The sequence below is a fragment of the Cavia porcellus genome, unplaced genomic scaffold, assembly GCF_034190915.1.
Source record: "Cavia porcellus strain 051 isolate PalLab524CR breed Dunkin Hartley unplaced genomic scaffold, mCavPor4.1 scaffold_8, whole genome shotgun sequence".
Classification (NCBI taxonomy): Eukaryota; Metazoa; Chordata; class Mammalia; order Rodentia; family Caviidae; genus Cavia; species Cavia porcellus.
Window position 1 is genome coordinate 86,195,982 of NW_026947491.1, and position 18,618 is coordinate 86,214,599.

Below are 18,618 nucleotides of genomic sequence, written 5' to 3' on the forward strand. Positions count from 1 at the left end.
TTTTTAGTAATTGTATTCATACAGATGGAATGTTTTTGTCATGGATTTAAAAGCTACATAGAAAATATTAAAACTTTATATTCAATAAATAAGGGATCTAAAACAAAACTTTATCCTGTGACCAAAATGGAACAATAGAGATTGAACTTACTTTTCCCACTGTAAACAAAGACAAAATGACAATAACAAAACAGACAAAATGTGTGAAATAGTGTTTAGATGTCAGATGTTACACAGTAAACCTTAACAAAGGGAAACCAGTGAGACCTAGCAAACTCAATGAACTCAAAACACAAGATATGAGAAAACCACACCAAAGTCCTTAAAACCAGCAGCAGAGAAAATTCTTAGAAGAAGCTGAAGAAAAGGCACAGAAGAGCACAGGTAGGGACACAGTGGCATTGGTACATGTGTGTAACACGTCTTAACTTTTCCCGTGTCTCCCCCCAGCTCCTGATCCCCTTCCCTGCTGAGAAAGAGCCATCTTCCGTTGTCTGTCTTACTATCTCTTATGTTGCTCTTTATGGATTGTGAGTTTCTCATATAAGAAGCCATGCAATATTTAAACTTGTGTGCTGATAAAATTTCAGTTAGACTTATGGTCTCAAGGTGCATCCATTTTCCTACAAATGACTCAGTTTTCTTTGTGGCCGATTAGTGCTCCATTGTGTATTAATGCCACAGTTTCTTTGTCCATCATTGGTAGACATGTAGGCTGTTTCCAAGATCTGGCATTATGAATTATGCTGCTATAAACATACATATGCATGTATCTCTAATAGGATGTTTTTAACTCTTAGGAAGATAACTGAATCAAATGGGATTTTGAGTCTCTCTTTTGTTAGATTTTTATTCGTTTTTTTGAAACTGGGTCTCACCATGTAGTTCAGGATACTGGCCTTGAACTTGTGATCCTCCTGCCTCAGCCTCCCAAGTGCTAGGCTTAGAGGAGCGCACCTCCACACCCACCTCTAGTGTCTATTTTGAAGATCTGTACTGATTTCCATGGGAGCTCTACTAGTTTACATTCCCATCAACTATATGGAAGGCTTTCTTCCACGAAGTGTTTGTTCATTTCACTTGCCCATATTTTGATTTGATTTATTTTGAGGAGTCAAAAATTTTTGAGTTCTTTAGTCCAGATATCAGTTCTCTTAAATAGCTGCCAAAATTTTTTTCTCATTCTATAAGTTGTCTTTGTTGGTTGTTTACTTTGCTGTGCAAAGCTTTTTAATTTGATAAGACCTCATTTGTGGACTCTTACACTGTTTCCTGTGTAACTGGGGTTCTGTATCAGTGTCTTTAAAGTGCTGAAAGAAAAAAATTAGAGTCTACACCGACTGAAAATGTGTTTTAGAAACAAAAATGAAATAAATTTTTCAAGCCTAGGAAAGTTGAAACAGTTTATCACAAGCAGAATAAACTGTAGGAAATATTATGTGTCTCAGAAGTAACGTGATGTCAGATGGAAATCTGCAGCCGTGACAGAGTGAAAAGCAAAAGTGTTAGTGTGTGAATGCAGGATTTGTACAGTGCACCGTAGTCATAAGCTTGGGAGGGTCTCTAATGGGAGCAGGACAGTGTTACCTGAAGAAGGTAAACTGACCAGCATGTAAGCTGTAAGTGCCAAACTTAGCAACGAGAGAAACACAATAAATACCTAATAAATGAATATGATAATATGCAACTGTAAAAAATTAAAAGACAAAAACCCCAAACAGTAACATGGTAGATTTAAGTAGCCGTGTCTATAATTACATTAAATAAACACACTGAACTTAAAGATTCAGATTGAGTCTTTAAAAATCCAACTACTGAATACAGTAACCCCAATTTAAATATAAAGATGTGGTTTATGAAAATAAAATACTAGTACATTGAATGCAAATGAAAAATTTATGGGAGTTAAGGCAGTAATTACTGGAGAATTTATTTTTAACCAATGATCTCAGCTTCCACTGAAAGCCAGAAAGATAAGCGAACTGCAAAATACAAAAGGAAAACAAGAAAGTGCAGTGTAAGTGGACAACAAAACCAGCTGAGAAAATCAGTGTGGTGTTGTCAGGGGTTGCAAGAGAAATTCTATTCAGGATATAGAATTTACAGTATTTTATGATGGTCACCCAGAGTTAAATACAAAAAAGTACAGGAAATCTGTCCACAACACTAAAGACCTGGAAAATGCAGCTGAGGGCCTGGATTCCACAAATGAGTCCAATTGAAGTGCTCTCTAGAGACCATTACAGTCCCTCCCGTGAGTCCAACTCTGGAGGTCTAGAGCCCCCAAGAAAGACTCAGGCCAATGTTTGATGAGTCTGCATTGCGAAGGCCCAAAGGTCAGGGATGGAATCCAGAAAAGTCCATGCCAGCGGGGTGAAGGAGTTGTGCTGGCAGGTTGAGGGTTCTACCCTGGAGCCAAGAAGTAACACTCAAAATAAGGACCAGGGTTCCCTGAAAAGCAAGACAGCCATCCTCAGCAACAATGTAGTCCCGAGCTCTCCCAACCGTAAGAACAGCCGGGTGCATAACGGGAAGCCAGCGTGACAACTGGAGATGTTTTAAGCAGCGCACACTTTTCCCTCCAGAACCAAGAAGTGATGCTCAGAGTAAGGACCAGAGCTTCCTCAAAGTGCACCACATCCACTCGGCAACAAGGTTCCGAGCTCCTCTGAGAATGGCTGAATTCATATCGGAGAAGCCAGCATGACAGGTTGACAGGTTCCTCCAGGAGAACCACAGCTCCAGACAAGAATACTTAAGAGAACCCTCAACGCCTGCACCATTCGTCTCGTGTCTCCTTTTATGCTGATTTAACTCAGCTGATGTTAAGTTGCCACCAGTTTTTAATCCATAGCAGAGAAACCAAAAGCTGTTTAGAAATTAGTTCTGTGGCCACATAATAAGAAGAGAAATTGTCAATATCAGGAATGAAAAATGGCATCACTGCAGACTACAGGTATTTCTGGCAAAGAAAATGCTAAACACAAAAGGCTATAATGAATTCTTTCCAATAAAGAAGAAAGTATCGCAGTTCTCAACAAATGCTTATACAAAGAAAGAAGGGATAATTCTCAACTTGAGGCCAGTGTGATAGGGTAATAAGGCAGCTTGTGGCAAGAAGACTCCTTGGTACAAAAGTTGGATCTCAGTTTGAATCCCGTGATGTGTAAAAACGATAATACGTACAACTATGTGATACTTAACCTCAAGAATGAAAATTTGGGCAAACTTTAAAAATGGTAATTCACTTATTAAAAACTCATGGGGAAAACATTGCAGTATTTGCAAAAAGCATTGAATGGACAAAACCCCTCATTCATTTCTTATGGAACACTCAGCAAAGTAGGAATAATTATACTCAAACTGACAAAGGCATCTAAGAAAAAGGAGCAGCCAGGCTCATACATACGTGGTGAAAAAAACAAATGGTTCCCCTAAGGTCAGAAAAAAAAGCAAGAATACCTAATATCCCATATTGTTTTGGAGTTTCTAGCTAGGTTAATAAAAAAGATAGGATAAAAGATACCCAGGTTACACAAGATGTAAAAGATTTACTAACGGATGACTTAATTTGACTCTAGAAAGTCCTATGGACTAAGTAAAAATTCCCAGTGAGTAAGCCTGATGATAGAAAGCATTGTCAGTATTGAAAACTCAGTAGCCTTTCTATGTGTTAGCAACCATGAGAAACAGTTGTGTAAATCTGAGGAAAGATGCACAATTTGTCAGTGAATTCTGTAAAACATCTGTGACAATGGGGAGACATTCACACTAGTGCATTGGGAGTTTCGATTCTGTTAGGTGTCAGTTCTGTCCACATAAACTCCAATGAGAGATTGGCAGGAAGTTTTCAGGATTTTTAAAACTCTTTCTAAAATTTGAAGATACAAAAGATTAAGAGTAACGAAGCCAACGTTAGGAAAAACAGCACATTTGAAGACTTACATTTCTTAATTCTTAGACTTGTTACAAAACTGCACTAAGCACTACAAAAAGAGCATAAGTTGATGTAGCATAATACAGTCCAAAGAACTCATCTATACAGTCAACTGATTTTTGGTGAACACGTAAAGGCAAGCCAATGGAAAAAGGATAGACTTACAAAGTTTTGTTGGAAAAGTAGGTGGATATTTATAAGGGGAACAAAAATTCTGATGTATACTTGTATGTAAAGCAATTACCTCAAAATGGATCGTAAATTGAACTAACTGTAAATTATAAAAGATTTCTGAGTCAGGCATAGTGGCATATGCCTGTAATACCAGCACACAGGGAGGCTGAGGCAGGAAGATCACCAGCCTGCATGAGTTTAAGGCCAGCCTCACTATAGAGAAAGACCCTGTCTCAAAAAAGAGAAAAAGGAAAGGAAAAGAAAGAAGAAAACATTTCTGGAAGATAGCATGAGACATATTTTTTTCTTTGAGTCTAGCAGATATATGTAACACAAGTAAAGATACACTAAACCTGCAAAAATAAAATACGATTTATAAAAGTGTTAAGAATTACAATACAAGGCATTATGAGAAAATGTTTTCTGATCATATAGCTAATAAACTTGTATGCAGAATACATAAAGGAATCTCAAGACAAGAAAACCCAGTTTTAAGTGGACAACTGATTTAAGTGGACACTCATCAAAGATGATAGGAAGATGGTAGGTATGTATACACAGAGAACTTATCATCATCATTGGTCTTCAGGGAAATACAAACCACCACCATGTGACAATACTACAGTAGCTGAAATTGTGAAAACTCACTATGCGTGTATTGATGTAGATGTGGGATAACAAATTTTATATTCCAAGAATATAGAATGGTACAAGTCATCTTACAAAACCTTTTTTTAACAGCTTCAACAGTTGAATGTACATCTGCCATGTACCCTAGCTATTATGATATTTAGGAGAAATTAAAGTATATATCAATTCAAGAATGTACTTGCATGGTCATAATTCATTTGTAATAACCAAAATCTAGAAATAATCCAAATGTCTTGTCAACAGATGGAAATAGATAAATAAAATGGAAGTATATACAATAGAATACCATCTAGCTCTATAAAGGGAAAAAATTATAGTATCTACAGAAGTATAGGTGAATCACAAAATCATTGTACTGAGCAACAAGTTAGTGCCATGCATTTCCAGTTATGTACAGTTCTATAAGATGCAAACTTAACTATAGTGACAATGCAGTCTGTTGTAGTTGGGGGTTTGCAAGAACAACTACATTCAGGACACATAATTTATAGTATTATTTATAACGATCACCCAAGGAGTCAAAGAAAGTGCAGGAAATCTGTCTGCAATGCTAACGACCTAGAAAATCCAGCCGAGAGACTGGATCCCATAGCAATAACTTGCATGAGTTCAGCTGAAAACCTAGAGCCCACAGTGACCCATGCAAGTCTATTCCATGGATCTGTGCTAGAAAGTCTGTGCCAGCGGGGTGAAGCATCTGTGCCAGCAGGCTGAGGGTTCTGAACCAGAGTCAAGAAGCGATGCTCAAAATAAGAACTAGGGTTCCCTGAGCTTGGGACCTCACTGTCGCTGAGGATGGCTGTGGTCCTTTTCCTTTGGCGATGAGAAGAGCTGAGTTCCTATCAGGAGGCCAGGTGACAGACTTCTGGAGACTGAACAGCACACATCTTCCCCTCCGGAGCCCGGAAGTGATGCTCAAAGTAAGGACCAGAGCGCTCCCAAAGTGAACCGCAGCCACTCTCAGCGACAAGGTCCCGAGCTCCTCTGATGATAACAGGTGAGTTCATATCAGGGAGCCAGCATGACAAGCTCCTCCAGGAGAACCAAGGGCTCCAAATAACAATAACGCTTAGGAGAACATACAACACTACCCTTCCTCTGCAGGTCTCCTTTTTATGCTGGCAACAGTCCTCAGGTGGGCCGTCCACGCTCGGCACGATGCTGACCCAGTTCAGCTGGTGTTTAAATTGCCCACCAGTTACCAACCCACTATGCAGTGTTTGCCTGAAAAGGAGGCAGTAGGTAAGAAGGAGAGGTTACAAGGGATCACAGGAAACTGGTCAGTGAGGACTGTGTTTATTACTTCCACAGTGACAATGGGAGTATTTATGCCAACAGTTTCCAATTTGTATCCCTTCCTTTAAGTCAATCATACTTTACTATGATGTTTAGATCTTTAGAAGAGGTCACTTCTAGTAGATGACATTAATAGTATGTTGAGATGACTTTTCCTACTTCACACTGAGTATTGTTCAAGTTATGAAGTTGATATGAAAGAAAAATCTGAATTTTAACTTCGTACTTTGTGTTTCACATATAGCTCTTAATGTGTGAGAGGAATTATCAGTATTGAACTTGTGAGGATTGTATTGTGATTCTGTCTGCTCTTACTATTCACGGTAAACCATAAGGACATGGAAGATGTAGGCCTCACTGAACATTACAAAGTGTTTGGTTTTATAGTAAACAACAGCAAAACATATGTATCATCTAAAAATTGGAAGTTTAACCGTGATGAAAACTTTAATTTCTAAAAATTTGAATAGCACTCTCTTTGTGAAGCCTGTAGTCATTTAAAATTTTATCTTGGAATGTTAAAGTTTTGCCTGTTAGATTGTCTTTCCCTAACCTGTTGTACATTTATAAGTAGACATTTATTAATGAACAGGATGTTTCGGTTGCACAAAATTGCAAAGTCCAGTTTGAAATTGATATGTTTTCTATGCAACTCAGTTGACATATATGCAAGTTTCTTTGATAACATAATTATTATGAGAAAAGTGTAGCTGTTAAATAAAATTTTACATTTGTATTTGTTATATTTTCAAAAAGGTCTGGTTTAGCAAAATTGCCAAGAAAATAAAGGCAAGAAACTAGAGTAAAACTGGTGTGGTGGTGTACTCTTGTAATCCCAGCACTCAGGAGGCTGAGGCAGGAGGATCACTGAGTTCAAGGCCAGCCTGGGCTATTTTAGGGAGTTCAAGGTCAACCCGAACCATATAATGAAACCTGGTCTCAAAAAAGACCAAAAAAAAAAAAAAAATAAATAAATAAATAAATAAACTACAATAATGCTTTTATTCAAATTTACTTTTCTTATTCATTGAGTACCTAACACTGTAGATAATGCTATTTGTTAAAGGATGAAAAGAGGATATAATTTCATGGAGATCAGACTTACTAAGTTCCATTATTCAGTAAATTGTGATTTTTACCATTTAAAATATTTCAAGTGGAAAAAATATTATCATATGCTGGATCTTTGAGCTTGAAACATGATCTCACCTAACAATTTAAAGTAGTGATGATGAAAGAGGCTATGTTGTGACTGCGGCTTGGAAGATGCAAATTTACACGTCTCTCATAACAATTAAATCTTTGCGATCTAATTTCAGATATGAAGAAGGCTTTTGCTGTTTTGGTTTTGGGGGACTCGATTGTCATTTTAAAAGAAAGATGCTTTTCAAAGTACGGATGGCTCTGTGGGCTGGGGCTTGGCACTGTCAGTTGCCTAATTTATACTTCATGGCACAAAGATGTCACAGCACCAATGACCTGAGTGTTTGGGAAACATGAGTTACCTACTCGGCCCCGTCCACCTCTGTCATCGTCAGCATCGCTGGTCCATGAAATGCAGAATGTTTCAAAGGACCATATAAAAGCAGGCATTACTGTGGGTTACTCTATCTCCTGATGTCATCCAAATCATACTGCATATAGATTTGCGGTAAAGTCATTAAAAATTACCCCCAGTACTTTATAAAATGATATTCTATTCTGCTTCAAGAAGTTTCCAAAAATGAATTCACTTTCACTTTATTATTGAAAATACTAGTTGATACATTATGCAGATTTTACATTTGACCTTGCGATGATAAAAGTAATGAAGTATACTAATTTTCGAAGCAAAGTTTGATATAACGGTAAAGTAATAAGCCATAATTGGTTGGCTGTGTCAGTGTGTTGATAATTTTGTATATTTATTATTCCATTTTAACGTACATTTATTCAGACCTAATGTAAAATTGAGACCTGCAATTCCCAGTGGTCAACACAGAAGGACAAATAATACAGTTGGTAAACATAATTCACTTCGTTCTGTTTCTGAAGCCTTTTCTGCAGCAGGAATTGAAAGATAATTTAGTGTTAAACGAGGGTCACTCTACATACTGATCGAAGTTTTGAAGGCAGAAATGCTCCTTAGTGTGAAGGTGCTGGAATTAGGTGCTCCAGGCTAGAGAGAGCGAAGTAACGGCATCCCTGTTCAGAAAAGAAGCCCTTTCTTTCGGGAGCTCCTTGGTTCAGGACCCACTCTTTATCATTTGAATTTTTGCAGCATCTCATTGAATTCATTACTGTTGCATCCTGCAAGACATTTATCTTTGTAATGAAGTGTAAAATCCCATCAGTCAAAGACAACTAGAAAGGTGCTTATTGGGAAAGTTGTGGAAAGCACACATCATGAGAGATCATGAGGCATCTCAGAAAGAGTTTGGGGAAGGCTTTTTCTTCTAGGATTTGGGGTTGTGCTCATTTTTGGAGGACTTCAGAAAGCAAGAGTTGGGACAATGTCAGCAAGATGGTGGAACAGAAAACCCTCAGCCCTCCTTGCTCCACAGAGACAGAATTAACAGCAGCAACCAGAGCAGATGCCTTTGTGAGAATTGCAGATTATAAAGCAGACCACACTGAGGCCCGGTAGGGAAATTGTGACATCGAAGTCCTTCCTTCCAGCTCAGTCGGTGCAGTGTGACTGGGAGCAAATTCTCGCTCGTGTCCCCCTGGAATGGGAAGGCGCACACATCCAGTGCGCTAACTTAGAGGACTGCCCAACACACTGCCTGCTGTCTCCCCCAAATCCAATGCTATCAGGAACTGGAAAGCTCTGGAAACAAACGTCGGGAACACGCGTAGGAGGTGCAGTGCTGAGGACCCCGATGAAGCTCCAGGAGCAAGGTTCGTGCAGCAGGAGAGAGGCTCAGGTGTCTGCAACACACCACGGGAGTTCCGGAGTAGAGACTGGCCACCCCTTTCAACTACATCAGGTCTCCGGCTTGTGAGGATGCAACTTCTGACTTTATATCCATGATGGTAGAAAAGCGATCACACAGCAAGTGAAAACCGTGCTTCGCATTTTGAATCAGGATTTTTCCCGATAATGCAGAAGGCGACTGTCCTTATGATGGGCAGCAGCAGGTGCAGCGGCGCTGACGCAGCTGCGTAATCGTGAGGCTGAGCCGCGGTCTGTGAGCGGTAGGCGAGGCTGGCACGTTCGGCAGCTGGTGTGTTACATGCAGTTTTGACTCATGCGCTGTCTTGGACTTCTGAGGGTGTATTAGGGTATAACTTCATCGTAAGCTGAAGACCCCTCTACCAGCACACTTGCAGAGAAACCTACCCCGGGAAGGTGGGAGTCATAAAATGATTTTATTTTATTTATTTATTTATTTATTTTTTACACCAACTGCTTTTTATTATCGAGTTTCAGACAATTTTCACAAGATGGTTAAAAAAAAAACAACTTTACAACCATTGCTAATGTAATTTTTCAATTGTTCCCACTCAGCTCCAAACCCATTGTGTGCAAAGCCCATTTTTCCATGCATCTAAATGATAGATACAGGCTATGAGATTCTTTATTCTATTTGTAGCAGCTTATGCAGGTGCAGCCAAACACAAAGCTTCAGGGTAAATTGTACAAACTTTACAATGTGGGGTCTGAATTTAAAATAAACATAAAATCTGCATGAAACTGATAAAAACCAAGCACAGATACCAGGACTGAAACTTAGAACCCAGATGTGAAAGGGAGTCTTGTTTCCTTTCGAGTGCTTTATTCTGCTACAGAAAGGTCAAAATGAAGATATAAAGCTTTGTGGTTAGTTTAAATTATACACTCTGTAAGATACTATACCAATTTTAAAAGTTACACAGAGACCAACAGATGTCCATCAGTTCATCTGGATCGATCACACTCCAGCTGGATTGCTGAGAACAAATCAGGCAAACATGGAAAGAAAATCCACCGGTGCAATTTGCCTGCAGAGTTTACTGGTGGGCACACTGCACCCCAGGCCCGTGATGGCTGCTGCTCTCTTTATCAGAGCTATCATTATAGGCTTCCCGCCTCTGACCACCTCCAGAGCCTCGAGTGCTGTCAAACTCTTGAAGCTCTACCTCCTCGGTTTCTCCAATTATGTTAGGAACCTCTGGTCTAGATGGCAGAAGATCTTCTAACTCAGAAAGCTTATCTGGGTTGATCCAGTTGTTTTCAGGAAACTGCACATCAAACTTTATGTACAGATCACCTTTTTCAAAAGGATTACGATACTGAGGCATTCCTTCACCTCGGACTACACGAACACATCCTGGTTCGATTACTTTGCCAGGAGGGTATTTCAGCACAATCTGACGGCCATCAAGCTGCTTAAATGTGAACTGAAATCCACACAGAGCTTCAACAAGTCCTATCTTGTAAGTCATGTGCAAATCATTCCCATCTCTCTGGAACACCTCATGTTCTTTCTCCTGCAGCAAAAGAACAATGTCTCCTGGCTCCACTCCTGGGGCCTGGTCTGCCTCCCCAGTGAATGTAATTCTCTGTCCATGTTTCATGCCTTTGTCTACATGAACTTCAAGAATCTTGGCTTCTTTAATCACCTTCTTCCCTTCACATTTTTTACAGCGGTCCTTTTCATTAATTACCTCTCCTTCTCCATTACAGTCAGAGCACACAGCCTGCATCTGTTGCACCATTCCTGGAGCCAGTTGTCTGATCATGACGCGAGCCCCTCGACCTCGGCAAGCACTACATTTCTGGACAGCTCCAGATTTTCCACCTTGACCACTGCATGCACTACAGAGTACATTCTTGCTAACTTGTAGTTTGTTGTTTTGCCATTATACAGAGCTTCTAAGGATACTTTGAGTGGATGCATCATGTCTTCGCCTCTTCTCCTGCCGTTTCGACTTCTACTCTGATTGCCCATAAAGCCAAATAATCCTCCACCAAAAATGTGAGAGAAAATATCATCCATGCCGCCACCTCCACCGCTACCTTCCCGAAGACCTTGTTCTCCATATCTGTCACATAACTCGCGCTTCTCTGGATTTGGCAATACTTCATATGCAAAACTTATTTCTTTAAATTTGTCTCCAGCATTTGGATTCTTATCAGGATGATACTCCTTGGCTAACTTTCTGTATGCCTTCTTCAGCTCGTTCTCGCTGGCGCCGGGCGGGACACCCAGGATGTCGTACAGCTTCACCGTGGCGGCCTGCGAGGCAGCGCTCGGAGAGGATGGTGGCGGTGCATTGCGAGCTGAGCCGGGCCACGAGCGGCGGTGGCGCAGGCCTAGGGGAGACAGCCCACAAAATGATTTTAAAAGAACAAATTAAACCTCTACACATTGCCTCCCTCAAATAGTAATACATTAAATTCATAAAGAGTTAACATATTATCACTGCATATATGGCCTGGGAAGTGAAACAGAGCCCGGATGGACAGCTGGACAGAATCAGGAGAAGGCACATGCATGAGTTGAGCCCATCGGCAAAGAGGAACTGTGCGCACAAACCCAGCACATTCTCCACCTGGAGAATACCATAAGTTCCCCGGCAGGACTGAACTGCAGACTTGATTAGGCAGAAGAAAACACCAGTGAGCCTGAAGATAAGACTCGAAATTACTGAGGAAGAAGAGGAGCAAGGAAAAAAATGAAGAAAAATGTTGTGATACTATCGAGCAAAACCACACGTGCATTCTGGACGTTCCAGAAGGCAGAATGAAAATGGGGCAAATGGCCTATCTGAAAAATTCCCAGATAAAATCTCCCCAAATCTGGGGAGAAGAGTGAACATAGGAATCCAAGGAGCTCAAAGAACTGCAATTAAGGTAGATTTAAAGTAACCTACTGTGTGAAATATCAGATTTTTGAACCTCACAAAGAGAATCCTGAAAACAGAAAAGCAACTCATCACAAACTTCTATTAGATTATCAATATATTTCTCAGCAGAAATCTTGCAGGTTAAAAAAGGGTAGAATACTGTATTAGAAGACAGAAAAAAAAAAAACAAGACCTTCCAACAAGGAATTGTGTGCCTAGTAAAATTGTCATTTGGGAATGAAGAAAAATTTAAAACTTTCCCAGATAAAAGCTGAGGAAATTTATCACTACTTGCTTAGGAGTTGAAACAAAAGGATATAAACAATTACACAAAACCACGCAATAAAATAAAACTTCCCTTGTATAAGTAAATGTACATATATACATGTATATGTGTCCTGTAGTATTATAACGAGGTATGTAAATAACTTTTAAGTATGATGTAGAATCTTTTCTAGAAGCGTAAAAGTAATGGTAACACCCATTTCACCAGGGTGAATAACCTAGATAAAACCTCTGCATGCAGTCAACTGCAGTTTTGCCCAGCAAGGACCAGAAGTTTTATACATGACCGCATTTTATCAGTTTATGGCTTCCAGGTGCTTTAATATAATTTTAATGGTAACTACAAAGTATATGTGCAAAGGAAAAAAAATAATCACACAAAGAAAAATCCAGGACCAGATGGCTTCACAGGAGAATTCTTTGAAGAAGAATTAGAGCCTCACATGACGGTGCACATTCATAATCCCAGCACTCTGGGAGGCTGAATCAGGAGGATCACAAGTTCAAGCCCAATCCAGGCAACACTGAGAGACTCCGTCTCAGTGCAAAGGCCCTGGGTACAATCCCTGTACTGGAGGGGAAAAAGAATAACTCCAGTGTTCATCAAATGCTGAAAGAGATAACACTCCTAAGCTCCGTCAGTGAGGCAAACGTTATTCTCATAAAGAAATCAAACACATTAAAAAGTGGGGGGTGAGAATTTAGCTCAGTAAAGTAAGCACCTGACTGGCAAGTGCAAGGTCATGAGTTCAACCCCCCCAAAATAAAACCCCCCCCCCAAAAAAAAAAAACCCCTGCAAACCAGATGAATGCTAACACAGAATCTTAAAGACAATACCTTAGTAAACCAAAATCAACAGTATATTCAAAGTGAAATTTTTGCCTTTTTGAGACAGTCTTACCATGCAGCTCAGGCTGGTCTTGAACTTTCAATAATATTCCTGCCTCAGCCTCCTGAGTGCTAGGATTACAGGTATGCACTACCACGCCTGATTCCAAGTGAGATTTATATTCAGTATACAACTGGAGTACAACATACAGCTCAGGAGAATAATGCGTTAACAAAATGAAAAACTAACATCACCACCATCTCCACTGATCAGAAAAAGCACTTAACAAAACTCAACCACACCCTTTCATAAAGAAAACTCCTACAAACCAAGAATAGAAGGAAAGTGGTTCAGCATGATAAAAATGTCTTGGCTGACATTATATTCGATGGTGAAAGACAGATTTTCTCTCAAATCAGAGGTGAAGCAAGCAACCCTGTTCCTACCCCTGCTAGTCACCACGGTACTGAAGTTCCAGCCAGAGCAAGTAAACAGAGAGAAATACATGGTATCCGAGTTGAAAAAGAATTAAAAGTTTCTGTTTACAGGTATCATGATCTTATTTCTAGAAAACCCTAACAATCCAACAAACTTTTAACCAATAAATAATTTTAGTAAAGTTGCGGGTCATGAAATCAATACACAAAGTCAGTTGGTTTTCTGTAGGTAAGCAATGATCAATACAAAATTGAAATTAAGAAAACAATCATTAATATAGTCTCAAAAGTACAAAATGCTTAGGAATAAATTTAACCAAGGAAGTGAAATATTTGTACATAGAAAACTTCAAAACTTCGCGTAAAAAAACAAGATAAATGGAAAAACATACAAAAACACACCATACTCATAGATTGAAAAACGTCAGTGTTAAAATATCCACACTACTCAGTGTTATTTTTAGATTTAGCGTAATCCTCATCAAAAGTGGAGGGAGAAAAAGGGAGCATAAAAAGAACCAAGATTTGTTATTCACACATGCATTATGTACTGTGAACATACTAATAAAAATAAAGATTAAAAAATCAAAATCCTAATGGGAAGTATTTCAGAAACAGAAAAATACTATCCAAATCTCAAGGGACGTTGACTAGTCAAAAGAATTTGATAAAAAAAGAACAACTCTATAGTTCCTATCTGAAAACATACTATAATGGAACTGTTCAGAAAGTGTGGACTGAAAACAGATATATAAACCGATGCGAGATAGTAGTCCATTAATAAACTTTGCCCACACGGCCAAGTGATCTCCAACAAGGGTGCCAAGGCCACAGAACAGGGAAAAGACAGTCTTCTACAACTGATATTAGGGAAATGGATAGTCACATGCAAAAAATTAACTCGAAATAGTTAAAGACCTAAGTGTAGTATTTAAGAACACTAAGTGCTTAGAATAAAATATTGAGAGAAAGCTTCATTATACTGAATATGACACGAAGAGTGAAATAGATAGGTACACCTGAATGATCAAATGTAAAATCTTTGGGACATTAAAGGTAAAAAAGGGACACTACACAACCTGAGCAATAATTGGAGATCACGCTTAGTAAAGGGATTAATGTCCAAAATATATAAAGAACGTCTATAACTGGACAGCAGCAAAAACAACAATTTAAAATTAACAAGACTTGCCTGGACATTTATTTCCCCAAAGAAGATTTAAGGAAATCCTTGCGAGTTTTTGAAAAGGTAAACAAAATTAAATTTACCTAAATGGTGCTGTGCTAATCAGATATTTTGAAGTCACCCAGAGGACAGGATTCTGATGAGATCCTGCCAACCCCAGAATTATTCCAACGCCAGAATTCCTGGCCTCCTTAGATATGTTTCCTCCGAAACATAACCCAGTAACATTACAGGCAACGTATAGACAACATAAATGCTACATTAAACACCAGAAGCCAGATTTCAGTAATAAACAATCTTGTTAGATTATGAAAGTTCATAAACTAAGAGAGAAAGCTAATGAGTGATGTGCTCAGTAAAATAACCGAAGCTCAGATTTAGTGTGAAACTTGCCCTATCACGGTGGCCTCATGCAGGCTGAGATTCAAAGGGTTTCAAAGGTATTTACTATTTCAATGTAGGGTAGACAAGACTTTTCTAGAATTTAAGGATTGGGATTTTATGGCTACTGGGCTCTCAGCTAACTCCAGGGGCCCAGGAATTCAAAGTCCACTAGGGAAATATTTGAAGTCAAAGATTCGATGCAGGACCTGGGTAAACTCACTTTTAAAAATACAATGCACTGGGGCTGGGGATTTAGCTCAGCGGCATAAGCACCTGCTTGCAAGCAGGCAGTAGTGAGTTCGATCCCTCGTACTGCTAAAAAAAAAAAAAAAAAAAAAAGCTAGAAAATACAGTACACTGAAGACCTGTGATAGAAACTCTTTTATTAATGTATATTAAATTTCAAAAATACTTACTAAAATAAAAGAATTAGTGGAACAAATGGGAAACAATAGTAAGGTAGTGTATTTAAAACAAAAAATACTAGTAATCATAGTATAAATAAAATGTGCACTCCAATTAAAACAAAAATTGGCAGACTAGGTTTTTAAGAAACTGAGTACTGGTGATGAGATACATGTTTTGAAATATTAATCTACAGAAAGAATGAAAAAATGGGAAAAGTTACTTTTAAGCTATGCAAAATGTAGCAAAACTCTGTTACTAATAGCAAACTATATTTTAAGGCCAAAAAATCACAGGAGATAAAGAAGATACTTCATAACATTATAAATTTCAATTCACTGGAGAGACATAAAAACTCTAATATTTTCTGCACGTAATAACAGCATTGCAACATCAAGCAAATTTTTAAGTTTCAGGAAAGGACAAGATCTACAATTTCAGGTGAGATTTTAACATAATTCTCTAAAAAGATGATAGAAGAAAGCTACAAAATATTCTTGTTACCTTCTATTTCTTGTTCCCTGAAAGGTGTTTTCTTTTGCTTTGTGAATGAATTTTACTTATTGCTTTTAATGCATCTGCTAACATATAATTTTCCTTTTAATTCTGTGAATATAGTGATTTATATTGATTTTTAAATATTAAAGCATCCTTGGACTCCACACAAACCTTATTAGCTTGGCTTTACTTTGCTAGTATTTAGGATTATTTCATTTAGGTTTGTGAGAGAGAATAACCTTTAATTTTCTTTTTTCAAAACAGCCTTATCAAATCTGATCAGATTTATGGTATAATTTTCAGTGTACTAGCAAAATGAGAGGCTTTTGACAGTACCCTTTTCCGGAGTGAACTCAGGCTTTGTTGTAGGGATCTGACTGCATTACTCTCACCAGGGCACTGGTGAGGCACAGCTGGCTTATAGATTTATCGAGGCTCCTTCTGCCAGGGGTTCACCCTGTTTCCCTGTAACCCTCCCGTAGTGCCCAGCAGAGCTCAAATGCATCCTTTGGGCCCCTCTATCTGGGGAATCTGAATCCAATCTTTGTCTGCTTAGCTGATCATCTGCAGAAAAACTTTCTGCTTTTCAAATATTTTTCATCTAGGTTTTTAGCTTCAAAATTTGGAAATGTTAGCCTGAGTTAGAAAATCTTTTTTTTCGTATATGAGAATACTTAATAAATAAATAAAAACATTAATAATTGAAATAAGAGAGAGCAAGGACAGGAAGCTGAGAGGTAGCTTTCCGGAGCTGGGTGAGCTGGACTCTCAGCAGGAGGTGGCGGGGTGGGGAGGGCATTGATGCTGATGGAGGTATGTTAAGTAGCTTCCACGTCCTCACGGAACAGTAAGATGCACTTGAAAAAAAGAACATTACAAAAATAAAAACACCTCTAGAAAATGTCTTGAAAAATCAGATGCATGGATGATGTTTTGGAAATCTTCAGTTTTTGCTGTATCCTTGAAAAATGCTTCAAACTCTACTGGTTTCTCTGCTTTTAGGCAAGACCAGGACTCTCAGGTTTTGGTCCAAGGTCATAATCAGGAATTTTCACAGGGATAAATTAGCTGTAGATTATTAGCTCTTCCAAATCCTCTCCTCAGAATCACCTATCTTCTACTCATTTTTAGTTACAGATAATCTCATGCCTTTAAAAAAACAACAGTTTTATTCGACTGCTCTAGTTCTCAGCTGAGCACTCATTTAAGAAGAGAAGCTACTCTTCTTAAATCAAAGTTTTTATTGCAACTATCCTGTCCCCAGTGCATCACTGTATATAAGTGTGCTCTCTTTTGTGTGTAGGTGTGTGTGTGTGTGTGTTTGTGTATGGGGCGAGGGAGGGAGAGAGGACACAGATAAATGGTTTATTCTTTTGTTTATTTCTCCTTGACCAAAGAACAATCATTGTTTTCATTATAATGAGAAACTTCTGTACCTAAAATAGATAACCAGATCCTAAAGTTCGATCTTGATACCGAGATCGGATGTAACTTGGGAATTCTTGGATGGTTGTGGCCATATATTGTATTTCAGACGAATAGGAATAAGAATCTACCCAGAGGGCAGACTGTGTGGTACACTGCATTATTGTTTCTAGGATTTCACTTGTACTGTGTTTCTCTGTTTTGTCGTGAGAATTCTCTATTGTGTGATTATTTGAAGATGTGGTTTATCTGGCCACTAAAGCAGAAATAATGGTATTTGAAGCTCAGAACTGAGAAACATTGTATCTTTAATTTCTTTTGTGGTTTTGATGTAGACCCCATCACACTCACACACAGACACACAGACACCCAGACACCCCTCTCCCTGGGCTAGCTGCTGGATTCTAGAGGAAGATGAGAAATATATGAATAACAGATGTCTTAGCCAAGGTGCTCCGTCAAACTCAGTGTAGACCAGCTGAGAATAAGTGCTTATTAAATTCCACTGACTTTTTACTTGTTTGTAATGTAGCAATAAGGGAACTTCTTAAGCCACCTCTAACTCAGCTGCTGAAGTTTAGGGCTTAGCACATACACCAGGTTTAGAGCTAACTCAAGCTACGTAAGCTAAGTTTAGAGATCTAAAAATAAATGTGGCAAAAATGATGAGTTCACATAAGCACCTGCCGTAGCAAGCACAAGGTCCTGAGATCGATTCCTGCTAACAACAGCAACAAAAAAGACAACAGTTAAGAAGGACAGGCAGTTCGGCAGAATGGAACACAACAGGCTAAAAGTTCCTCCCTATATCTGGGATTGTGGGCTGCATTTTGAGGCATTCAAAGATGCTGAGTAACTGGTTTTCTACTGAACTGCATTAGAAAACCTGAGTCTCAATTGGTCATTTTAAACCCTGAGGGTCACCTGTGATACGAAGCCACTGGACACCGAAAAATTTCCCACACTCTGCTTATCCATAAAAGACTCCAAACAAGAGCTCACCCGATGACCCACTTAGAACCCCTCCCAACCCCAGAGGTTTCTGATTCTCGCTCTCTTACCTGCTTCTTTGTCCATGATTTCATTCTTTGACTTTGTGAGACACCATCCCAGTTTGGTGTTAACATCGTTGCCCAAAGGAAAGTCTCATTGTCCTCAGGAAAGGGCCATTGGAAAGAGCGTCACCATCCATCATAGCAGACGTAACTTCTGCTCCACACACATCCTGCATGTGGTGTTCCAATCTCGGGTGCTGAGACTGTGGACCCTTCCCATGGTTTACCGTCAAACTCCACAAAG

General features: G+C 39.0%; 1 protein-coding gene across 1 annotated transcript; it reads right to left on the reverse strand.

Annotated features, from left to right (window-relative positions):
• Positions 1–9,444: 9,444 nt before the first annotated feature.
• Positions 9,445–18,396, reverse strand: LOC100722015 (dnaJ homolog subfamily A member 2-like). The gene is given in 3 exon segments (XM_063255585.1): positions 9,445–10,872; positions 10,875–11,336; positions 18,381–18,396. Coding segments are annotated over 3 exon segments (1,320 nt in total). The 3' UTR covers positions 9,445–10,030.
• Positions 18,397–18,618: the final 222 nt, after the last annotated feature.